At 49.7% G+C, this 26,300-nt stretch overlaps 1 protein-coding gene across 1 annotated transcript; it reads right to left on the bottom strand.

The window, feature by feature from the left end:
- Window positions 1-169: 169 nt before the first annotated feature.
- On the bottom strand, window positions 170-26,300 carry LOC132579200 (D-amino-acid oxidase-like). Its single transcript, XM_060249429.1, has 10 exons — window positions 26,064-26,300; window positions 21,213-21,327; window positions 19,835-19,911; window positions 18,095-18,160; window positions 16,862-16,916; window positions 14,923-15,027; window positions 11,160-11,242; window positions 9,239-9,356; window positions 731-829; window positions 170-301 (listed from the first exon to the last, which is right to left on the bottom strand). The coding sequence occupies exons 1-10, from the start codon at window positions 26,255-26,257 to the stop codon at window positions 170-172; spliced, it is 1,044 nt and encodes a 347-aa protein (XP_060105412.1). The 5' UTR covers window positions 26,258-26,300.

The following is a 26,300-nucleotide window of genomic DNA, read 5'->3' as shown; positions in this document are numbered from 1 at the left end:
CCCCAACAATGGCCGCTCCATTTTGTCTGAGATCAGTTTCACCAATAAGACAATTATTAAGTGTTCAGCAGGTAAACAGGATTCCCTGATTCTACAAAAGCTAATTTTCCACATAAGAGATTTTTTTTAGAAAGCAGAGGCTCCTGAATTGTCGTTACCCAGGTGATCATCAGAGCTGGGCTCGGGGTGGTTTGGGGAGCTTCTGGTCCTCCAGGATGCTCCCAAATAACCTGGCCGCCTCCATCGCACAACCCCAGTGGATGGTGATCCCAAAGCCCCCGTGGCCGTAGTTATGAATCACCTGGAACAAACAAAAACAGGCAAGAACAGAACGTGGGAGGTGGTGTCCTCACACTTGGCTCCACTAAAGGCAGTTCTTTCCTCTCGCACACAGCGTCTTCCTCCCACTCCCGCGTCTCCAAGTCTCCTTGAATGAGAGGAAAGGGGACTGGCCGGGTACAACCCAGGGACAGGGTTTGTGGTGATGCCACTGGGCAAAAGAGCTAAGGATCAAGGGAGGGGATCTAGACTGCAGGCTTGAACTGATTCCTTCTACCGAGGGGACTCCGGGGCATGTCTTTTTGTGAGTGGGAAGGCGGGCTTTCTAGCAAAGAAGTCTGAACAGTTTTAAAGGTTAAAAAAAAAGAGTAAAGGTAAAGAGTAAAGGTAAAGGCCCTGTGGCCTTGACTTTGGACTCCAAACACCTCTTTCCACCCTGGAACCCGCATACCTGAGATTGTAAATGTCCGTGGCGTATGACTTCACGCTCCAGCCGAACTTTAGGCCGGGCTGGACGGAGGCCGCTCCACTCGTCCACAATCTTGGCTTTCTGAGAATAAAAACAGATTGGCTTGCCTTCAGTCACACCAAGGAAACGCCTGAACTGCAAACGGCAGCCACAGAGAAACCCACTTCTTCCCTGTGGAACTTTCCCACTAACCTCCTGGAGCACGAGGCTTATGATGGGGGGAGGCAGAAGAGATCTGTGGGATCCAGCCCATAATATCCCCCAGCCTTGAGACAGATCTCCTTGGGATGGATGATGAGCCCCACTGGATCACAATGAAGGTCTGTCTTGTCTTGTCCCACATCCTGCTCTCCCACAATAGCTAACTGATCCTTTGGGAGGCAAGAACTCCCCAGCTGATGCCCCACAGCAACTTCTGTGGTGACCCTCCCCTCGGTCAAGGCTGCTTCGCCCTGGCTCTGCTGGGACCTTCCCTGTGGGGGAGGACACCTGCCAGGCCTCAGACTGGAGAGGGGAGGGCATGGGGCCACTTTCTTCCTCCCCCTCTGCATACCCTCTGCTCTCCCACACTGCCTGAACATAAGAGAACAGAAGAGAAGCCCTGTTGGATCAAGCCAATGGCCCATCCAGTCCAACACTCTGTGTCACATAAGAGCATAAGAGAAGCCATGTTGGATCAGGCCAATGGCCCATCCAGTGCAACACTCTGTGTCACATAAGAACATCAGAGAAGCCATGTTGGATCAGGCCAATGGCCCATCCAGTGCAACACTCTGTGTCACATAAGAACATAAGAGAAGCCATGTTGGATCAGGCCAATGGCCCATCCAGTGCAACACTCTGTGTCACACAGTGGCCAAAAAACCCCAAGTGCCATCAAGGGGTCCATCAGTGGGGCCAGGACACTAGAAGCCCTTCTACTGTTGCCTCCCCAAACACCAAAAATACAGAGCATCACTGCCCCAAACATAAGAACATAAGAGAAGCGATGTTGGATCAGGCCAGTGGCCCATCCAGTCCAACACAGTGTCACACAGTGGCCAAAACCCCCACAAAAAACAGGTGCCATCAGGAGGCCCCCCAGTGGGGCCAGAACTCCAGAAGCCCTCCTGCTGTGGCCTCCCCAAGCACCAAGAATACAGAGCACACTGCCCCAGACAGGAGAACATAAGAGAATCCATGTTGGATCAGGCCAGTGGCCCACCCAGTCCAACACTCTGTGTCACAGAAGAACATAAGAGAAGCCATGTTGGATCAGGCCAGTGTCCCATCCAGCCCAACTCTCTGTGTTACATAAGAACATAAGAGAATCCATATTGGATCAGGCCAATGGTCCATCCAGTCCAACACTCTGTGTCACATAGTGGCCAAAGAAATCAAGTGCCATCAGGAGGTCCATCAGTGGGGCCAGGACACTAGAAGCCCTTCTATTGTTGCCCCCCCCCCAAGCACCAAGAAGACAGAACATCACTGCCCTAGACATAAGAACATAAGAGAAGCCATGTTGGATCAGGCCAGTGGCCCATCCAGTCCAACACAGTGTCACACAGTGGCCAAACCCCCCACAAAAAACAGGTGCCATCAGGAGGCCCACCAGTGGGGCCAGAACTCCAGAACCCCTCCTGCTGCGCCCCCCCCCAAGCACCAAGAATACAGAGCATCACTGCCCCAGACAGGAGAACATAAGAGAATCCATGTTGGATCAGGCCAGTGGCCCATCCAGTCCAACACTCTGTGTCACAGAAGAACATAAGAGAAGCCATGTTGGATCAGGCCAGTGTCCCATCCAGCCCAACACTCTGTGTTACATAAGAACATAAGAGAATCCATATTGGATCAGGCCAGTGGCCCATCCAGTCCAACACTCTGTGTCACAGAAGAACATAAGAGAAGCCATGTTGGATCAGGCCAGTGGCCCATCCAGCCCAACACTCTGTGTTACATAAGAACATAAGAGAATCCATTTTGGATCAGGCCAGTGGCCCATCCAGCCCAACACTCTGTGTTACATAAGAACATAAGAGAATCCATGTTGGATCAGGCCACTGGCCCATTCAGTCCAACACTCTGTGTCACAGAAGAACATAAGAGAAGCCATGTTGGATCAGGCCAGTGTCCCATCCAGCCCAACACTCTGTGTTACATAAGAACATAAGAGAATCCATGTTGGATCAGGCCAGTGGCCCATCCAGTCCAACACTCTGTGTCACAGAAGAACATAAGAGAAGCCATGTTGGATCAGGCCAATGACCCATCCAGCCCAACACTCTGTGTCACATAAGAACATAAGAGAAGCCATGTTGGATCAGGCCAGTGTCCCATCCAGCCCAACACTCTGTGTTACATAAGAGAATCCATATTGGATCAGGCCAGTGGCCCATCCAGTCCAACACTCTGTGTCACAGAAGAACATAAGAGAAGCCATGTTGGATCAGGCCAGTGGCCCATCCAGCCCAACACTCTGTGTTACATAAGAACATAAGAGAATCCATGTTGGATCAGGCCAGTGGCCCATTCAGTCCAACACTCTGTGTCACAGAAGAACATAAGAGAAGCCATGTTGGATCAGGCCAGTGTCCCATCCAGCCCAACACACTGTGTTACATAAGAACATAAGAGAATCCATGTTGGATCAGGCCAGTGGCCCATCCAGTCCAACACTCTGTGTCACAGAAGAACATAAGAGAAGCCATGTTGGATCAGGCCAATGACCCATCCAGCCCAACACTCTGTGTCACATAAGAACATAAGAGAAGCCATGTTGGATCAGGCCAGTGGCCCATCCAGCCCAACACTCTGTGTCACATAAGAACATAAGAGAAGCCATGTTGGATCAGGCCAATGACCCATCCAGCCCAACACTCTGTGTCACATAAGAACATAAGAGAAGCCATGTTGGATCAGGCCAGTGTCCCATCCAGCCCAACACACTGTGTTACATAAGAACATAAGAGAATCCATGTTGGATCAGGCCAGTGGCCCATCCAGTCCAACACTCTGTGTCACAGAAGAACATAAGAGAAGCCATGTTGGATCAGGCCAATGACCCATCCAGCCCAACACTCTGTGTCACATAAAAACATAAGAGAAGCCATGTTGGATCAGGCCAGTGGCCCATCCAGCCCAACACTCTGTGTCACATAAGAACATAAGAGAAGCCATGTTGGATCAGGCCAATGACCCATCCAGCCCAACACTCTGTGTCACATAAGAACATAAGAGAAGCCATGTTGGATCAGGCCAGTGGCCCATCCAGCCCAACACTCTGTGTCACATAAGAACATAAGAGAAGCCATGTTGGATCAGGCCAATGACCCATCCAGCCCAACACTCTGTGTCACATAAGAACGTAAGAGAAGCCATGTTGGATCAGGCCAGTGGTCCATCCAACCCAACACTCTGTGTCACATAAGAACATAAGAGAAGCCATGTTGGATCAGGCCAGTGGCCCATCCAGCCCAACACTCTGTGTCACATAAGAACATAAGAGAAGCCATGTTGGATCAGGCCAATGACCCATCCAGCCCAACACTCTGTGTCACATAAGAACGTAAGAGAAGCCATGTTGGATCAGGGCAGTGGCTCATCCAGCCCAACACTCTGTGTCACATAAGAACATAAGAGAAGCCATATTGGATCAGGCCAATGACCCATCCAGCCCAACACTCTGTGTCACATAAGAACGTAAGAGAAGCCATGTTGGATCAGGCCAGTAGCCCATCCAGCCCAACACTCTGTGTTACATAGTGGCCAAAGAAATCAAGTGCCATCAGGAGGTCCATCAGTGGGGCCAGGACACTAGAAGCCCTTCTATTGTTGCCCCCCCCCCAAGCACCAAGAAGACAGAACATCACTGCCCTAGACATAAGAACATAAGAGAAGCCATGTTGGATCAGGCCAGTGGCCCATCCAGTCCAACACAGTGTCACACAGTGGCCAAACCCCCCACAAAAAACAGGTGCCATCAGGAGGCCCACCAGTGGGGCCAGAACTCCAGAACCCCTCCTGCTGCGCCCCCCCCCCCCCCAAGCACCAAGAATACAGAGCATCACTGCCCCAGACAGGAGAACATAAGAGAATCCATGTTGGATCAGGCCAGTGGCCCATCCAGTCCAACACTCTGTGTCACAGAAGAACATAAGAGAAGCCATGTTGGATCACGCCAGTGTCCCATCCAGCCCAACACTCTGTGTTACATAAGAACATAAGAGAATCCATATTGGATCAGGCCAGTGGCCCATCCAGTCCAACACTCTGTGTCACAGAAGAACATAAGAGAAGCCATGTTGGATCAGGCCAGTGGCCCATCCAGCCCAACACTCTGTGTTACATAAGAACATAAGAGAATCCATGTTGGATCAGGCCAGTGGCCCATCCAGCCCAACACTCTGTGTTACATAAGAACATAAGAGAATCCATGTTGGATCAGGCCACTGGCCCATTCAGTCCAACACTCTGTGTCACAGAAGAACATAAGAGAAGCCATGTTGGATCAGGCCAGTGTCCCATCCAGCCCAACACTCTGTGTTAAATAAGAACATAAGAGAATCCATGTTGGATCAGGCCAGTGGCCCATCCAGTCCAACACTCTGTGTCACAGAAGAACATAAGAGAAGCCATGTTGGATCAGGCCAATGACCCATCCAGCCCAACACTCTGTGTCACATAAGAACATAAGAGAAGCCATGTTGGATCAGGCCAGTGTCCCATCCAGCCCAACACTCTGTGTTACATAAGAGAATCCATATTGGATCAGGCCAGTGGCCCATCCAGTCCAACACTCTGTGTCACAGAAGAACATAAGAGAAGCCATGTTGGATCAGGCCAGTGGCCCATCCAGCCCAACACTCTGTGTTACATAAGAACATAAGAGAATCCATGTTGGATCAGGCCAGTGGCCCATTCAGTCCAACACTCTGTGTCACAGAAGAACATAAGAGAATCCATGTTGGATCAGGCCAGTGGCCCATCCAGCCCAACACTCTGTGTCACATAAGAACATAAGAGAAGCCATGTTGGATCAGGCCAATGACCCATCCAGCCCAACACTCTGTGTCACATAAGAACATAAGAGAAGCCATGTTGGATCAGGCCAGTGTCCCATCCAGCCCAACACACTGTGTTACATAAGAACATAAGAGAATCCATGTTGGATCAGGCCAGTGGCCCATCCAGTCCAACACTCTGTGTCACAGAAGAACATAAGAGAAGCCATGTTGGATCAGGCCAATGACCCATCCAGCCCAACACTCTGTGTCACATAAGAACATAAGAGAAGCCATGTTGGATCAGGCCAGTGTCCCATCCAGCCCAACACACTGTGTTACATAAGAACATAAGAGAATCCATGTTGGATCAGGCCAGTGGCCCATCCAGTCCAACACTCTGTGTCACAGAAGAACATAAGAGAAGCCATGTTGGATCAGGCCAATGACCCATCCAGCCCAACACTCTGTGTCACATAAGAACATAAGAGAAGCCATGTTGGATCAGGCCAGTGGCCCATCCAGTCCAACACAGTGTCACACAGTGGCCAAACCCCCCACAAAAAACAGGTGCCATCAGGAGGCCCACCAGTGGGGCCAGAACTCCAGAACCCCTCCTGCTGCGCCCCCCCCCCAAGCACCAAGAATACAGAGCATCACTGCCCCAGACAGGAGAACATAAGAGAATCCATGTTGGATCAGGCCAGTGGCCCATCCAGTCCAACACTCTGTGTCACAGAAGAACATAAGAGAAGCCATGTTGGATCACGCCAGTGTCCCATCCAGCCCAACACTCTGTGTTACATAAGAACATAAGAGAATCCATATTGGATCAGGCCAGTGGCCCATCCAGTCCAACACTCTGTGTCACAGAAGAACATAAGAGAAGCCATGTTGGATCAGGCCAGTGGCCCATCCAGCCCAACACTCTGTGTTACATAAGAACATAAGAGAATCCATGTTGGATCAGGCCAGTGGCCCATCCAGCCCAACACTCTGTGTTACATAAGAACATAAGAGAATCCATGTTGGATCAGGCCACTGGCCCATTCAGTCCAACACTCTGTGTCACAGAAGAACATAAGAGAAGCCATGTTGGATCAGGCCAGTGTCCCATCCAGCCCAACACTCTGTGTTACATAAGAACATAAGAGAATCCATGTTGGATCAGGCCAGTGGCCCATCCAGTCCAACACTCTGTGTCACAGAAGAACATAAGAGAAGCCATGTTGGATCAGGCCAATGACCCATCCAGCCCAACACTCTGTGTCACATAAGAACATAAGAGAAGCCATGTTGGATCAGGCCAGTGTCCCATCCAGCCCAACACTCTGTGTTACATAAGAGAATCCATATTGGATCAGGCCAGTGGCCCATCCAGTCCAACACTCTGTGTCACAGAAGAACATAAGAGAAGCCATGTTGGATCAGGCCAGTGGCCCATCCAGCCCAACACTCTGTGTTACATAAGAACATAAGAGAATCCATGTTGGATCAGGCCAGTGGCCCATTCAGTCCAACACTCTGTGTCACAGAAGAACATAAGAGAATCCATGTTGGATCAGGCCAGTGGCCCATCCAGCCCAACACTCTGTGTCACATAAGAACATAAGAGAAGCCATGTTGGATCAGGCCAATGACCCATCCAGCCCAACACTCTGTGTCACATAAGAACATAAGAGAAGCCATGTTGGATCAGGCCAGTGTCCCATCCAGCCCAACACACTGTGTTACATAAGAACATAAGAGAATCCATGTTGGATCAGGCCAGTGGCCCATCCAGTCCAACACTCTGTGTCACAGAAGAACATAAGAGAAGCCATGTTGGATCAGGCCAATGACCCATCCAGCCCAACACTCTGTGTCACATAAGAACATAAGAGAAGCCATGTTGGATCAGGCCAGTGGCCCATCCAGCCCAACACTCTGTGTCACATAAGAACATAAGAGAAGCCATGTTGGATCAGGCCAATGACCCATCCAGCCCAACACTCTGTGTCACATAAGAACATAAGAGAAGCCATGTTGGATCAGGCCAGTGTCCCATCCAGCCCAACACTCTGTGTTACATAAGAGAATCCATATTGGATCAGGCCAGTGGCCCATCCAGTCCAACACTCTGTGTCACAGAAGAACATAAGAGAAGCCATGTTGGATCAGGCCAATGACCCATCCAGCCCAACACTCTGTGTCACATAAGAACATAAGAGAAGCCATGTTGGATCAGGCCAGTGGCCCATCCAGCCCAACACTCTGTGTCACATAAGAACATAAGAGAAGCCATGTTGGATCAGGCCAGTGGCCCATCCAGCCCAACACTCTGTGTCACATAAGAACATAAGAGAAGCCATGTTGGATCAGGCCAATGACCCATCCAGCCCAACACTCTGTGTCACATAAGAACGTAAGAGAAGCCATGTTGGATCAGGGCAGTGGCTCATCCAGCCCAACACTCTGTGTCACATAAGAACATAAGAGAAGCCATATTGGATCAGGCCAATGACCCATCCAGCCCAACACTCTGTGTCACATAAGAACGTAAGAGAAGCCATGTTGGATCAGGCCAGTGGCCCATCCAGCCCAACACTCTCTGTCACATAAGAACATAGGAGAAGCCATGTTGGATCAGGCCAGTGGCCCTTCCAGTCCAACACTCTGTGTCCCAGAAGAACATAAGAGAAGCCATGTTGGATCAGGCCAGTGGCCCATCCAGCCCAACACTCTGTGTCCCAGAAGAACATAAGAGAAGCCCTGTTGGATCAGGCCAGTGGCCCATCCAGCCCAACACTCTGTGTCACATAAGAACGTAAGTGAAGCCATGTTGGATCAGGCCAGTGGCCCATCCAGCCCAACACTCTGTGTCACGCAGTGGCCAAAAAACCCAGGGGCCACCAGGAGGGACCAGGAATGCTCCATCCTCATCTGCCTTGCAGTCCCATCCCCTGGCTTGCTCTTCCCCTCTGCCGCTTTGCCCAACCAGAAGCACCCTGAGATCCACTCACCTTCTGCCGCTCTCATGCTCCTCTTCTCCGTGGGGCTTCGGTTGGATTTCACACTCTCTACCCCGGGGCTGCAACTTGCTTTGCCTTTTTCAGACAGCAAACAGAAACGGGTTTTTAGAGGATTCTGTTTGCTGTGGGAAAGAGGCGGAGCGAGTTGCAGCCCCGGGGCAGAAAGCGGAAAATCCAACCGAAGAGGAGCGTGAGAGCAGCAGAAGGCGAGTGGGGAATCAGTCCGTGTTTCCACTGCAGCTGCCTCCCAGGTGAAGCTTGAGGAAGGGACAGGCTGCAGCTCTCTAACTGAACCAAGCGTCTGTCCTGCAGCTCCTGCCCTGACTTTTCTGGGGGCTTCTTGGTCCGGCGGCTGAGCTCCTGCCAGCTTTCTTGGGTTTGTGGGAGGTAAGTTGAGTTGCCCTGCAAGTCCCTTCGCCGGCCTGTTTCTCTTCCTGGCCCCGCCTCTGCAGGTGGCTGGAGCAGTGCAGGAGGGGCTGGGGATGTGGCTGTACCTGGATGCTGGGCAGCAGCTGGCAGCAGCTCTGCCAAATGTGACGGTGGTCCTGGGGGCTGCGCTCTTCACTCCAGTTTCCCAGCTGGAAGATCCCTCCCAAGGTCACGAGCCGGCTCCTGGACCGAAGGCAGAAGGTGAGGCAGGCCCCGATCCCACAGCCACACCTGCTGTTGCTGCGGCTTGAGCTGCAATTCCCACCGGGGGCTGAAGCTGGGGCTTTCTGCACACCAAGCACCTGCTCTGTCTCTGAGCCGCAGCTCCTCCCACCTCTGACCTCGCCCACAGAAGCCTTGCAGCAGAGCGCAGCCATTTCCCAGGGTGCTCCACTGGGGCCTGCAGGGGTGGAGCGGCCCCTGCTGTCTGGGAAAGTTCCTGGCAAGGCAGCCTGCAGCCAGGGGCCCTTGGGTGGTTGGCTGTCCCGCAAGGGCTCAGACCAGGCCACTGCCACAATGACCACAGGGTGAAGAAGGTATTGGATTTAGACCCCACGTGTCTCTCTGAATCAGAGTCTCAGAGTGGTCATAATCGCCTCCCCCCACAACAGGCACCCTGTGAGGTAGGTGGAGCTGAGAGGGCTCTCACAGCAGCTGCCCTTTCAAGGACAACCTCTGCCAGAGCTATGGCTGACCCAAGGCCATGCCAGCAGCTGCAAGTGGAGGAGTGGGGAATCAAACCCGGCTCTCCCAGATAAGAGTCCGCACACCTAACCACTACTGGCTCTCAGAAGACACCCTGTGAGGTAGATGGGGCTGAGAGAGCTTTTTGCAGCAGCAGCCCTTTCAAGAACAACTCTGCGAGAGCTCCGGCTGACCCAAGGCCATTCCAGGAGGTGCAAGTGGAGGAGTGGGTAATCAAACCCGGTTCTCCCAGATAACAGAGCTCTGGCTGACTCAAGGCCATTCCAGCAGCTGCAAGTGGAGGAGTGGGGAATCAAACCCGGTTCTCCCAGATAAGAGTCCACACACTTAACCACTGCTGGCTCTCAGAAGACACCCTGTGAGGTAGATGGGGCTGAGAGAACTTTCTGTAGCAGCTGCCCTTTCAAGGACAACTCTGCGAGAGCTATGACTGACCCAAGGCCATGCCAGCAGCTGCAGTGGAGGAGTGGGGAATCAAACCTGGCTCTCCCAGATAAGAGTCCGCACACTTAACCACTACTGGCTCTCAGAAGACACCCTGTGAGGTAGATGGGGCTGAGAGAGCTTTTTGCAGCAGCAGCCCTTTCAAGAACAACTCTGCGAGAGCTCCGGCTGACCCAAGGCCATTCCAGGAGGTGCAAGTGGAGGAGTGGGGAATCAAACCCGGTTCTCCCAGATAAGAGTCCACACACTTAACCACTGCTGGCTCTCAGAAGACACCCTGTGAGGTAGATGGGGCTGAGAGAACTTTCTGTAGCAGCTGCCCTTTCAAGGACAACTCTGCGAGAGCTATGACTGACCCAAGGCCATTCCAGCAGCTGCAAGTGGAGGAGTGGGGAATCAAACCCGGTTCTCCCAGATAAGAGTCCACATATTTCACCACTACACCAAACTGGCTCTCACAGCAGCTGCCCTTTCAAGGACAACCTCTGCCAGAGCTACGGCTGACCCAAGGCCATTCCAGCAGCTGCAAGTGGAGGAGTGGGGAATCAAACCTCGTTCTCCCAGATAAGAGTCCGCACACTTAACCACTACTCCAAACTGGCTCTCAGTCAAGTTGAGCTGAATGGACCCTGCAACTCCCACAGGGCCCCATTTGTTCCAGGGCTGTGTCATTGTCCCCGTCAGTTGCCAAAGGCAGCCCTCTGGCTTGATGTGACACATCACAGCTGCCAAGCACTGAACCGGCCACACAAACAGAAGGAAGGAGCAGCTTCAAGGGTTTGTTTGGGTTCTCCCTGCAGATTCGGCCGCTGCTGCAGCCAATGAAACTTTCCTTACCCAGGTATGATGTAAGGTGTATTATAGAGGCCCGACTCAGCATCATGGGTTATGATGAAATGCTTCACCCACGGAGCCTCCACCTGAAGGTCAAAGAAGATGGCGGAGAAAGAGGAGGAGATTCCCTTTGGCCCTCACTAACATTCCCCATGGAAAAGGCAGGAGGCAAGGAGCCTGGGGGGCTTCTCAGCTCAAGCTTCTCCCAGCTCCCCCACCCCCATCTGCCTCTCCCAGGATCACAATGGTCACTGTAAGCTCCTTGGGGCAGGGACCAGCCTTTTCTGAAACTCTGCCCAGCACTTGGGGGCTTCTAGAAGTGCCCTGGATTGCACCAATAACCCCTCTTTTTGTCCTTAGAAAAATGTCCCACCTTAATTCTTGCTTCCTTATCATAGCGATTGAAAACAAGCAAGTCGTGTCAAATGCAATTCAAAAATTCATACCATAATAATTCAAATATTCATTTACTTATAAATTTTCAAATATTCGTTTACTTATGATTATTCTTCATAATTCATGTAATACTTCAGTCCAACTCAAAAGTCCAAATACAAAAATCAACTTGAAAAGGAATCCAGTTCTGGATGCTTGTTGCCGCACCGGTTGGACAGAGGTCTGCTGCTTTAAAAATACAGTAGCAACATGTGGTACTAGGATGGGGTGGAATTGTTTTCTGTGTCCCCAGAAGGTAGGACCAGAACCAGTGGGTTGAAATTAAATCAAGAGAGTTTCCAGCTCAATGTTAGGAAGAACTTCCTGACCGTTACAGCGGTTCCTCAGAGGAACAGGCTTCCTCGGGAGGTGGTGGGCTCTCCTTCCTTGGAGGTTTTTAGACAGAGGCTAGATGGCCATCTGACTGCGATGAAGATCCTGTGAATTTAGGGGGAGGGATTTGTGAGTTTAAAGCAGTTCCTCAGTGGAACAGGCTTCCTCCTTGGGAGGTGGTGGGCTCTCCTTCCTTGGAGGTTTTTAAACAGAGGCTAGATGGCCATCTGACAGCAATGAGGATCCTGTGAATTTAGGGGGAGGGATTTGTGAGTTTAGAGCAGTTCCTCAGTGGAACAGGCTTCCTCCTTGGGAGGTGGTGGGCTCTCCTTCCTTGGAGGTTTTTAAACAGAGGCTAGATGGCCATCTGACAGCAATGAGGATCCTGTGAATTTAGGGGGAGGGATTTGTGAGTTTAGAGCAGTTCCTCAGTGGAACAGGCTTCCTCCTCAGGAGGTGGTGGGCTCTCCTTCCTTGGAGGTTTTTAAACAGAGGCTAGATGGCCATCTGAGAGCAATGAAGATCCTGTGAATTTTGGGGGAGGCGTTTGTGAGTTTCTTGCGTTGTGCAGGGGGTTGGACTAGATGACCCTAGAGGCCCCTTCCAACTCTAGGATTCTATGATTCTACCTGCGTCTGAAAGTCAAGGATACAGCAGGGAATGGTACCTCTCGGACAACAAGCATCCGGGACTGGATTCCTTTTCAAGTTGATTTTTGTATTTGGACTTTGAGTTGAAGTATTATATGAATTATGAAGCATAATCGCTATAAGTAAATGAATATTTGAATTATTATGGTATGAATTTTTGAATTGCATTTGACACAACGTTTTGTTTTCAGTCATCTGCACGTTGTGGTTTCCTGCTTATGTGCAATTTCCTCCTTATCATCGCGAGCAGCACTCCTTATGGATCCTGTGCTCATCTTTAGGATTCAGGGGCTATTTCTGATCCGGAACCCACATCCAGCTGCCCTCGACTGGCTCCTCCCTCTCAGCCCTGCAACCTCCTGTCGGCCATTCCTGACCCTGTAAAGTGCCCGAAGTCTCAGGATGAGCCCTGCAGTCCCTCGCACCGCAGCAGCTGGCAAAGGAAGGGAACCATTCCCCTAGCCTTGGCTGCTCTCTAGCGCCACCACAGCAGATGGGCAGAAGGGGCATTGCAACACCCCACCAAGCAGGGATCATGTGACATAAGAAGCCAGCAAGACCCCATTTCCCCCCTACAAAGCTGCCAACTCTGTTGGGGTTTTTTCATCTGCAGCTTGTTGCAGAGACTGGCTGTAACGGTCCGTCGTCTTGTGACCGAGATTTAGGCAGGCCGTTAAGATGGTGGCTAATGCAATAACAAAAACCAGGCCCAAAACAGGGTCCTGGGGGTAGGGCTGCCACCAGACTGAGTACTTTCACACACTGAGGTGCCCAGTCAAACTTCAGGGTTTTTTAATCCTAAACCAGGGAAAGCCAAACCACAGCTATGTGGCCAGGAGTTTCCCAGAACAAAATACTTTTCTTTCTGGTAGTTTAGGCAAGTTCCGAGGCAGTTAGGTAAGCTTTTGGCATAAAGTTATTACAACCCTCCAGACAAGGAAACAAAAATCTCTTTTTTAAAATAAAAAGAGTTTATTTCAACACAAGCATAAGAATTTACATTAGGAGCTGTGAACCAAAATAAGAACGTCATAACATATACTTATCTAAACATACAAATTGGTTCCAAGGTAGTCAAAGCAACAAAGTCCATCAATAATCCATAAGTGAAGACCCCAGTGTAGAATGTAGGGTTGCCAAGTCCAATTAAAGAAAAATCTGGGGACTTTGGGGGCGGAGCCAGGAGACTTTGGGGGTGGAGCCAGGAGACATTGGGGGTGGAGCCAGGAACAAGGATGTGACAAGCATAATTGAACTCCAAGGGAGTTCTGGCCATCACATTTAAAGGGACAGCACACCTTTTTAAATGCCTTTCTTCCATAGGAAATAATTAAGGATAGGGGCACCATCTTTTGGGGCTCATAGAATTGGACCCTCTGGTCCAATCGTTTTGAAACTTGGGGGGTATTTTGGGGAGACGCACTAGATGTTATACTAAAAATTTGGTGCCTCTACCTCAAAAAATAGCCCTCCCCAGAGCCCCCAATACCCATGGATCAATTCCCTATTATTCCCTATGGGAATCGTTCTCCATAGGGAATAATAGAGTGCCCAGTAGACATTTCCCACTCCCCCCCACGCTTTCTAAAGGGGGGGAGGGCCTCCAAGCCAGGGAATCCCCTGCCCCCTCCCTCTCTCACACACACAAATACTTACTGGGTCTTCTTCCGGAGAACTCTACTTGCTTTGAAAACGAAAGAAAAAAAGGGAGGGGCTGTTCTCCGAAACCCTTCCTGTTTCCTGCCCAGCCTTAAAGGGGCACACATTTTACAAATGGCTCAGGAGCTCTACAACAATATGAAGCCTACACGTATGTTCTCCACCCCCTCCACCACCCCCCACCCCGCTTCCCGATTTTTGGAGAGCAGGGGATGAGGCTGCGAACCCAGGGTCCCCCGCCAGGGCGGGGGGGGGGGGGGGGCGGGTTGGGAAGCCTAGTAGAATGGGTCTCAGAGTTTAGTCAAGTAGTCCCAAATGAGGGCAAAGAGAATAAAGATCCTTTATCCCTAAGAAACCCTCGTGGGTTAATTCGAATAACCCAATCGAAACCCAAACTAGTCAGAATAGCACTAATGAGATACTGATAAAGGAGGCAGCAACAGATGACTCCCCTTTGTTTCCAGGGCAACAATCCACAGGTGCACTGAGCTCAAGGCCCACACTAATAGGCCTGACCTTTATGTTTCTATGGGCCTTGCAGAAAAAAAAGAGTTTAAAAATTTACAAGCAGGCCTCAAGCCTGCCCAAATTAAAACTATGAGGAACCATTTTAGTTTGGTCTACAGCATTACACCGGCTCTCGGGGTTCAGCGCCTGTATCCTGAGCATATCCCAAAGCTGGGCCTCACCTTGATGATTTGCCCCCGACCGGGACGCAACTCGAGGTCTGGCTGCAGCTCCCCGGCACGAACCCCCGTGCAGTTGACGATGACATCCACACCTTGAGCCATCAACTAGCGGAAGACAGATTGGTGAGGTCATTATCCCTCTGGGCCAGGCAGAACCGTGTCGTTCTCCAAAGCTCCTTGTGCCAGTCGACAGCCTCCTATGATCACACAGCTGCCACCTGCCATTCTCTCTTCTGATCGCTGGTATTTGAGCAACTGCCTATCTTGACAGGTATCTGATGAAGACAGCTGAATGCTTATGCTAGAAAAATCCTGCTGGTCTAAGGCGCTATCGGACTCCTACCTAGCTTTCTGCAACAGACCAAGATGGCTTCCCTCTGAAACCGCCTGTCTTCTTGTAACCTTCTGCCACTCCTCCAAATGCGTCCCTTAACTAACATCTTTGCATTGCCGTTGTTCTCCCACAGTCTCTGACCGTCCCAGCAGGGGACTCTAATGACCACCCACAAGGATACTCCAGCCCTGGGCCCTGGATTTTCACACCGCATAAAGCACTGGACCTTTTACTTCCAAAGACACAAGGAAGTCGGCTGCATTCTGTTGGGTTTTCTGATGCAATTTCGCTTCCTGTTGTCATGAGTTAGTTAAATGTTTATATATGCATGCTGATGTTTAGCCAGTGAGAGGTAGAGCCAATGAGAATGTCTGCACGTACTTCCCACCAAAGGCTAGGTGTCAATATGCATAGTGACCATTGAAGGAGAGCCCTAATAGGCTAATCCATATATTTGGGAGGTGATCTAAGGGAAACCATTTGGTCAGTTTTACAGCCCTTTGTGTTCAACCCTCAGATCTCCATGCAGTTAGAGTTTGGACTCCAGAGAGTCGAGATGCAGTCTAGAGACTAGAAAAGGATATTGAGTCCTCATTTGTTTTTTTAGAAATCCCAGTCACCCTTTTCCTCATAAAAAAGTAAACTACTTTTATTCTTAAGCTTAAACGTGTGCCTGGCTTGTTTATTTGTGGTTCTCTCCACGCAACTCTGCTAAAAGTATCTCTAAACCCTAACACATTCACTGGGGGAAATGGGGCCAGTCCTTCTCTCCCAAGACAAAACAGGAGTAGAAAAGCAAACACAACACTCTTCTTTGCAACCCAGATCTGATGAGATCAGGCAAACTTGGCCCACCCAGGTCAGGACACGCCTCACAGGTAGGAGGGGATGAAAATGAGATGAATGGCAGGAGGGAAAGACATTCAGTAAGTCTCCTTAAACCTTCCAGCATTCCAGTCAAGAACAATAAAGGCATTGGGGTGACTGAAAGATAGCTGGCAGTTAGGGTTTTTTAAAAATTTTTTTTAATTAATTACACTTGCATGATTTCAGCAATCAAATAATGTGAATGTAAATGTATGGGGCTATTGTGTGTGTACAGGGTTTTGCAGTTTTTCAGATTCCTAATTCTCACCATCCCAAATATCTGGAGACAGTCCTGCTTGAATTGGCAAAGTGGATTTCCCTTTGGATTGGATCCTCTGCTCAGCTACAGAAAAGGAAGGGTCTGGCTGGTCCTTATCAAGGTCTCTCTGCAACAGGGGTGGCCAAACTTGCTTCAACTAAGAGCCGCGTAGAATAAATGCCAGATGTCTGAGAGCCGCAAGACAGGGAAGAAGAGAGGGAGAGAAGAAGGAAAGCAAACAGATGGGGGATGGGGAGGTAGAAAGGAAGCAACTTTAACTTTAAATGCATCCTCCAAGCTGCCAGTTGGCTTGACTGGAACGAGCGATTTAAAGAGACAAATGCCTTCTCCAAGCTAGCCAACCAGGCAGTGGGGGCTTCAAGAGCCACAGAATCTGTGGGAAAGAGCCACACGTGGCGCCTGAGCCACAGTTTGGCCACCCCTGCCCTGCAACATACATTTCACAAGCAGGAACTAACCTCTTGGAAAGAGCTGATTTTCCGATGAAAGAACTTGACTCCCCGCATCTTTAACCTGTAAGGAGAACATTTGCTTTTCTGACTCAGCCGGAGAGAACAAGCCAGGCTCTAAGAGGGACCCACAAGCAGGAACCCGGGACTTTGAGCAGCTAGGGAAACTGTCATATCCCCCCCCACACACACACCTGATGCTGGACGTGAAAGCCATCTATGATAGGGAAAGGACTCTTTAGATAAGGCTTCTCTCTAGAAGGTCTACTTAGAACGGCAGGGAAGTATTTCCCATGGTCAGAAGCCTGACAGGTACCACAGAGGTTGGCATTTCCAGGACCTCCCTTAGGTCATCTTTACGAGCCTGTCGGTTGGGAGACGTTTTTCAACATGAATCACTATGAAATGCAGGAGCTGACCGTGAGAAGGAACTGTGGACCAAGAGCTTCCTGGTCTGCTGTGAATAAAATGGGGGTGGGGAGTGAAGGTTGCACAGCTACTGCTGTCTGCCACTCAAACGTGATGGTTTAACAGGGCACAACGTTTCCCAGAGTTCTTTGGGAACTACGGACAGTAACCTCTGGGTTAAATTTTTGACTGAATATTCCTCTTCACCAACTGGATGGTGCCACTAAGAAGAAGAATTGCAGATTTATACCCCGCCCTTTTCCCTGAATCAGAGACTCAGAGCAGCTCACAATCTCCTTTCCCTTCCTCCCCCACAACAGACACCCTGTGAGGTAGATGAAGATATTGGATTTATATTCCGCCCTCCACTCAAGAGTCTCAGAGCGGCTCACAATCTCCTTTCCCTTCCTCCCCCACAACAGACACCCTGTGAGGTAGATGAAGATATTGGATTTATATTCCGCCCTCCACTCAAGAGTCTCAGAGCGGCTCACAATCTCCTTTCCCTTCCTCCCCCACAACAGACACCCTGTGAGGTGGGTGGGGCTGAGAGGGCTCTCACAGCAGCTGCCCTTTCAAGGATAACCTCTGCCAGAGCTAGGGCTGACTCAAGGCCATTCCAGCAGGTGCAAGTGGAGGAGTGGGGAATCAAACCCGGTTCTCCCAGATAAGAGTCCGCGCACTTAACCACTACACCGAACTGGCTCTCTTAACCCCTACACCAAACTAAAGATAACACCATTTAAAAGGGCCTAGTGGGAAGGCGGCACAGCCATGGGGGCTTGCCAGATGCCAGTGGGACAGAAAGCAGAAAACGTTGTGTCTCGCACTGACCTGCTTGTCAGCCAGGGGAGATAGGTCCTGCCCTCCAGCATCGGGGCCGTGTTGAACCAGCCGTAACTGCAAGCAGAAAAAAAAAGAAGATGGAAGGGCTGCCCTCTGAAGGAGTGAAACGGGGAGTGGGCAAGGTGTGGGCAGAGTCTCCAACATTGGCAACCCTCCACCAGCCTCGGTCTCGGTCCTTTGTCTTTAATATGTCCCCTTACCCAGGCTCAGGCCGTCAGACTGGTGCTTTTACACTATCTAAGGTTAGCTAAAAGTGAAACAAGCAATACTAAACTCATGCAACGACATAAACTTACACTTTATTATGGAAATAGTTAACCTTTAACACAGGACAGAATTTTGGGTTGGGCAGACCTCTGGTGCCCAGCCGATTCAACAAAACACTTATACGGTAGCCCTTCTATCAAAGCTGTACTAGCAATAAAGTAAGAAACAAAGCAACAGAAATTCTCCCCCCCCCCACACACACATACAAACACACACGAGAATTCTCGGACCGTGGACAGACAGCAGGAGATAGGGTCACCCTCTCTGCTGATCTGACCGAGCGCTCCTGATTCTCTGAAAAGCACAGCTTATGTAGGTTGAACATCAAAGACATCGAAGGGTCTGAAGGCCCTGTGACGTGTGTGAATTCTGCTGGCCATTGCTTGCTTTGGCCATTGTCAGGTCCATCCTGACAAACCACTTTTTCCCATACCTTCAGTTATTTACATGTCTACAGGTTCAGGCCATTTGGAAACATAAATATTTAAAATTCTTGCATTTCAGAGGGATGCCTCAATGTTGCTGTTTTATTACCCTTAGATGTCGTATCTTATCTTTTCCTGGGAACAGAGAATTACACACAACTTTTGAGAGGTCAGAGAGCAGAGAGCATTTTGGGAGTTTGGTTCACTTAAAGTTGGTCTGATACATTCATAAAGCATAAGATACATTTATTTTTAGGACCCAAATCCCAAATTCTCACAACACAAGGCTCACCAGCTGAAGTGCTATCCACCCTGGGATGGAGCAGGGCCACCAAGAATAGTTTTTATTTCACCATGAATAATGATCAATCTATCATTAATAATGATCAATAACTGAATAAGGATTTCAGAGCTGAACACCCAAGTCCAACTTTTTGACAAGTAGTTTGTGCAGCAGTGGTACAGCTAACCATGGTCACTGGGCCACAAGGTAAACCGAGCCCATCTAACATGTCACCTTCATATATTAATATCCGCGCTCGTACATCTTTAGCAGCAAAATGGATAGACAATACTCCTCCTTCTATGAGTGACTGGCAGCAGCGTTTGTGGGAAATTTTTTATCTTGAATAAAATGTCTAATCAAATCCAACCATCTCCACCTGAAGATTATGATTTTAGTTTTAGTTATTTGGTTTCCTGTTATCAAATACCTCACAAAAACCCGAAGTTCTTCCAAGTAGATTATTGTATCGACAAATGACATATTTTTAGTTAGTTGCATTTTTAGTCTGATGCACTCAGAGAAAATAAAAAGAAAGGAGAGAAAGCGGGGGGGGGGGAAGAGCTATATAGAGCCCACCCTACAAAACAGCCTTTTTCTTCACAGAACTGGATCTCTTTATTCTGAAGACCAGTTGCGTGCAGATATCTCCAGACCTCACATAGAGATTGACAATCCTGGCACCCAACCAGCAGGACATGGTGAACCAACCAAGCCATTTGAAATTTAAGCAGAGAGTTCATTGGACCGTACCTGTAACCAGGGAAGAGTTCAAGCTCTTTCTGTGTTAAGTTCCTAAAGCCCAAGACCGTATCTTTCCAGGATGGGTCCTATGGAGAAGAAAAAAGTTCAGGACAGGCCCATTAAGGTGACAATATGATGTTAAGGGAGAGAAATCCATCAACAATTGCCAGTATAAGGGAGTTCAAACCAGTGGCTCCTGTAGCAGGACCAGTCCCCGTTCCTGCTCCACTCTGGAAAACCTGTGAACCACATCCTGCTTTTAAGTCTTCCAGGAAACCCACATAAGAAGACCCATACTGGATCAGACGTGGCCCATCTAGTCCAGCCTCCTGTCTCACACAGTGGCCAGCCAGTTCCTCTGGAGGGCCAACAACAGGGCAGAGAGGCCGAGGCCTTCCCCTGAGAAGAACATCAGAAGAGCCCTCCTGGATCAGACCAGTGAGGGTCCATCTAGTCCAGCATCCTGTCTCACACAGAGGCCAACCAGTTCCTCTGGAGTGTCAAGAACAGGGCAGAAAAGCCAAGGTCTTAACATCAGAAGAGCCCTGCTGGATCAGACCAGTGAGGGTCCCTATAGTCCAGCCTCCGGTATTACACAGAGGCCAACTAGTTCCTCTGGTGGGCCAACAATAGAGCAGAGAGGCTGAGGCCTTCCCCTGAGAAGAACATCAGAAGAGCCCTGCTGGATCAGACCAGGGAGGGTCCATCCAGTCCAGCCTCCTGTCTCACACAGAGGCCAGCCACTTCCTCTGGAGGGCCAACAATAGGACAGAGAGGCCTTCCCTGATGTTGCCTCCTGGCTCTGGGATTCGGAGGATTAATGCCTCTGAATGTGGAGGTTCCCTCAGTCACCATGGCTAGGAGCCATTGATATCCTTCATGAATTTATCCCCTTTTAAAACTGTTTATTTCTGTGGCCATCACAGCATCCTCTAGCAGTGAATTCCACATTACTCTCTATGTAAAGCAGCTTGATTGGATGCCTTCCAATTCCAGTATTTTGGGAGAGGGAGAAAAATTTCTCTTGGCCAACTCTCTCTGCCCAAGGCATAATTTTATAAACCTCTATCACGTCCCCCCGCTTAGTCTTCTCTTTTCTCAACGGAAAAGCCCCAGACTTTTCTTCAGCCTTTCCTCACAGGGATGGTGCTCCTACACCCTCGTCATCTTGGTCACCCTCCACTGTACTTTTCCCATCTTGTAGAGGAGATTCAGAGTTCAGATTTTCACAAATGGGACAAAACAAATAGAGGCTTGAAAGCCATGGAAGGAATTCCTTGGAATGTTTCCTCATCCCTGGTCTACTGGACATCAGGCCTGCTTCCACCCTGATCATCCAGGGCCACCAGGGGAAAAGGCTCCAATGCCACTACAATCAGACACCTACTGGAACCGGCCGGGTAAAGAGATTGTATCCAGAGAGCAGGAAAAGGCCCATTTCTTGAGCTTCTGGGGAGTTAATGTGCTCCAACAGATAATCAAAAGTCTCTTTGTTCCAAAGCCTGTAAAATCAAATAGTACAGAGTCAGTATAGAAAGATCACCCAAGCTCAACCCCCTCCCCAAACCGGAACACCCCACAATTGCAAAAAAAAAAATCAAGGCACTCCATTACTAAGCCTGGAGGCCAAATAATTTTCTTTCAGCTGAAAGTACACCTGAAGCTGCCTTCTACTGAATCAGGCCCTTGGCCCATCACAGTCGGTCCTGTCTACTCAGAGTGGCAGAAGCTCTCCTGGGTCTCTGGCTGAGGTCTTTTACTGCCTTAATTGGAGATGCCGGGGATTGAACCTGGGACCTTCTGCATGCCGAGCAGAGGCTCTACCAGTGAGCCACAGCCCCTTCCTCAAGGAAGTCTGAAAGAGATTAATATTTTTCAAGAAATGATCTCCCTTCTCTTCTGTGGGGTGTTAACCTGAGGGCAGGGAGATTTGTTTGCCTTGAGCCATTTAGAGGGATCACGGATGTCGGAAAAGCAAGATGCAAATACAGGGGAAACCCCCCCCCCCCGCCCCTGAAATACACATGTGCATCCCAGGGTGTGATCTTATCTTCAGCTCTTTTCCAAAGTATCTCCAGTTGAAAGGAAGGCGTTACCAACCTCCAGAACCTATTTATGGTATTACTCAACAGCTCTGTTTTTTAGGAAGATTTTTTTGGCATAAGAACACAAGAGAAGCCATGTTGGATCAGGCCAGTGGCCCATCCAGTCCAAACTTCTGTGTCACGTAAGAACATAAGAGAAGCCATGTTGGATCAGGCCAGTGGCCCCTCCAGTCCAACACTCTGTGTCACATAAGAACATAAGAGAAGCCATGTTGGATCAGGCCAGTGGCCCATCCAGTCCAACACTCTGTGTCACATAAGAACAGAAGAGAAGCCATGTTGGATCAGGCCAGTGGCCCACCCAGTCCAACACTCTGTGACACATAAGAACATAAGAGAAGCCCTGTTGGATCAGGCCAGTGGCCCCTCCAGTCCAACATTCTGTGTCACAGAAGAACATCAGAGAAGCCATGTTGGATCAGGCCAAAGGCCCATCCAGTCCAACACTCTGTGTCACATAAGAACATAAGAGAAGCCTGTAAGACAGTCCTCTTCCGGCAGGCCTATGATATTAACTGACAATGTAAAATATCCTGGATGAAAAAATGTATCTATAGGCCGCCGGTTTTTATTCTATCTTGTTTTTACTAAATTATGGTTTAATGGTATTTTAATTGTTTAAACTGAAATTGTTTTAATTATTGTGTTGTAAGCCGCCCTGAGACACCTGGGTGAGAAGGGCGGGGTATAAATCTTAATATAAATAAATAAATAAATAAATGTTGGATCAGGCCAGTGGCCCCTCCAGTCCAACATTCTGTGTCACAGAAGAACATAAGAGAAGCCATGTTGGATCAGGCCAACGGCCCATCCAGTCCAACACTCTGTGTCACATAAGAACCTAAGAGAAGCCATGTTGGATCAGGCCAGTGGCCCATCCAGTCCAACACTCTGTGTCACATAAGAACAGAAGAGAAGTCATGTTGGATCAGGCCAGTGGCCCACCCAGTCCAACACTCTGTGTCACATAAGAACATAAGAGAAGCCATGTTGGATCAGGCCAGTGGCCCATCCAGTCCAAACTTCTGTGTCACGTAAGAACATAAGAGAAGCCATGTTGGATCAGGCCAGTGGCCCCTCCAGTCCAACACTCCGTGTCACATAAGAACATAAGAGAAGCCATGTTGGATCAGGCCAAAGGCCCATCCAGTCCAACATTCTGTGTCACATAAGAACATAAGAGAAGCCATGTTGGATCAGGCCAATGGCCCATCCAGTCCAAAACTCTGTCACATAAGAACATAAGAGAAGCCATGTTGGATCAGGCCAGTGGCCCATCCAGTTCAACACTCTGTGTCACATAAGAACATAAGAGAAGCCCTGTTGGATCAGGCCAGTGGCCCCTCCAGTCCAACATTCTGTGTCACAGAAGAACATAAGAGAAGCCCTGTTGGATCAGGCCAATGGCCCATCCAGTCCAACACTCTGTGTCACATAAGAACATAAGAGAAGCCATGTTGGATCAGGCCAACGGCCCATCCAGTCCAACACTCTGTGTCACATAAGAACCTAAGAGAAGCCCTGTTGGATCAGGCCAGTGGCCCATCCAGTCCAACACTCTGTGTCACATAAGAACATAAGAGAAGCCCTGTTGGATCAGGCCAGTGGCCCCTCCAGTCCAACACTCTGTCACATAAGAACATAAGAGAAGCCCTGTTGGATCAGGCCAGTGGCCCCTCCAGTCCAACATTCTGTGTCACAGAAGAACATCAGAGAAGCCATGTTGGATCAGGCCAAAGGCCCATCCAGTCCAACATTCTGTGTCACATAAGAACATAAGAGAAGCCATGTTGGATCAGGCCAATGGCCCATCCAGTCCAAAACTCTGTCACATAAGAACATAAGAGAAGCCATGTTGGATCAGGCCAGTGGCCCATCCAGTTCAACACTCTGTGTCACATAAGAACATAAGAGAAGCCCTGTTGGATCAGGCCAGTGGCCCCTCCAGTCCAACATTCTGTGTCACAGAAGAACATAAGAGAAGCCCTGTTGGATCAGGCCAATGGCCCATCCAGTCCAACACTCTGTGTCACATAAGAACATAAGAGAAGCCATGTTGGATCAGGCCAACGGCCCATCCAGTCCAACACTCTGTGTCACATAAGAACCTAAGAGAAGCCCTGTTGGATCAGGCCAGTGGCCCATCCAGTCCAACACTCTGTGTCACATAAGAACATAAGAGAAGCCCTGTTGGATCAGGCCAGTGGCCCCTCCAGTCCAACACTCTGTCACATAAGAACATAAGAGAAGCCCTGTTGGATCAGGCCAGTGGCCCCTCCAGTCCAACATTCTGTGTCACAGAAGAACATCAGAGAAGCCATGTTGGATCAGGCCAAAGGCCCATCCAGTCCAACATTCTGTGTCACATAAGAACATAAGAGAAGCCATGTTGGATCAGGCCAATGGCCCATCCAGTCCAAAACTCTGTCACATAAGAACATAAGAGAAGCCATGTTGGATCAGGCCAGTGGCCCATCCAGTTCAACACTCTGTGTCACATAAGAACATAAGAGAAGCCCTGTTGGATCAGGCCAGTGGCCCCTCCAGTCCAACATTCTGTGTCACAGAAGAACATAAGAGAAGCCCTGTTGGATCAGGCCAATGGCCCATCCAGTCCAACACTCTGTGTCACATAAGAACATAAGAGAAGCCATGTTGGATCAGGCCAACGGCCCATCCAGTCCAACACTCTGTGTCACATAAGAACCTAAGAGAAGCCCTGTTGGATCAGGCCAGTGGCCCCTCCAGTCCAACATAAGAGAAGCCATGTTGGATCAGGCCAATGGCCCATCCAGTCCAACACTCTGTCACATAAGAACATAAGAGAAGCCATGTTGGATCAGGCCAGTGGCCCATCCAGTTCAACACTCTGTGTCACATAAGAACATAAGAGAAGCCATGTTGGATCAGGCCAAAGGCCCTTCCAATCCAACACTCTGTGTCACAGAAGAACATAAGAGAAGCCCTGTTGGATCAGGCCAATGGCCCATCCAGTCCAACACTCTGTGTCACATAAGAACAGAAGAGAAGCCATGTTGGATCAGTCCAATGGCCCATCCAATCCAACACTCTGTGTCACATAAGAACATAAGAGAAGCCATGTTGGATCAGGCCAGTGGCCCACCCAGTCCAACACTCTGTGTCACATAAGAACATAAGAGAAGCCCTGTTGGATCAGTCCAATGGCCCATCCAGTTCAACACTCTGTGTCACATAAGAACATAAGAGAAGCCATGTTGGATCAGGCCAAAGGCCCATCCAGTCCAACACTCTGTGTCACACAGTGGCCAATATATGTGTGTGTGTGTGTGTGTGTGTGTATATATATATATATATATACACACACACGCATATATATATATACCATGGCTAATAGCCACTGATGGACCTCTGCTCCATATTTTTATCCAATCCTCTCTTGAAGCTGGCTATGCTTGCAGCCGCCACCACTTCCTGTGGCAGTGTATTCCACAGGTTAATCACCCTTTGGGTGATTTAACCAAAATATTTAACCAAAATGGACAGAGCCTATGAAATTCAACAATGTAGGACCAGTCAGAGGTCGTTTTGTAAAAAAATAGGTGGTGGAGCTCATTAGTATAACTTATTGGCATCTGCCACCCCCCAGCCAAAAGCAACCCGATGCAAGAAAGAAGAGCCTTGGGCGAGTGAGGCCTGCTTGGGCTCGCTAGAGATCCAGCCACGCCAAGCAGGCCTCGCTCACCTGGGGCTCTCCTGGGCAGCCCCTTCCCCCAGTCAAAAGGCCAGCAAGCCACTTGTCACCCAAAATCACAGAAGAAGCAGAGAAAGGATGGCGTGGGCTTCTCCAGGGGCTAATGAGGGCTGCTGGGGGTGTGGCAAAGCCTCTGGTGGCTGGCTGGCTGCCCGCTCTCCTAATCCAAGGATTGTTATGCAGCTGCACCTCCTATTCAATGGACAAGGTAAGTGGGGAGAAGAGGGGGAACCCTCAGAAAGGTTCAGGAGCTGGGCTCCTCTGAGCTCCTGCTGAATCCGAGGCCTGGGACCAGTCATTCCCTTCCTTACCGACAAAACCATTCCGAAAATTAGTCTTTCCCTAGCAAAGGTGGAGAAGCAGTCAGTGCTGGGTGGGAAGAGAGACCTTTTGCTCTTACTTTTCCTGGGCGTCCCCCTTGGCGTAACGGTAGGGCTGCCAGAGCCCAGCTGCCCCATCGCTGGTGGTGTGAGGTGTGAATCGGTCGGCGTACACCTCCATCTCCAGCCCCGGATCGGTCAGGTGGTAGCGGTCGTAGATGCAGATGGCCGTGGACAGTCCGATCACGCCGGCCCCAATCACAGCGACCCTCATGGCAGCCTTCAGTTGACGGCTGAGAAGACAAAATGGCGGCAGG

Source organism: Heteronotia binoei, chromosome 11 (assembly GCF_032191835.1).
Source record: "Heteronotia binoei isolate CCM8104 ecotype False Entrance Well chromosome 11, APGP_CSIRO_Hbin_v1, whole genome shotgun sequence".
In the NCBI taxonomy this organism is placed as follows: domain Eukaryota; kingdom Metazoa; phylum Chordata; class Lepidosauria; order Squamata; family Gekkonidae; genus Heteronotia; species Heteronotia binoei.
The sequence above is the reverse complement of the archived record's forward strand: the minus strand, read 5'-3'. Positions and strand labels throughout refer to the sequence as shown.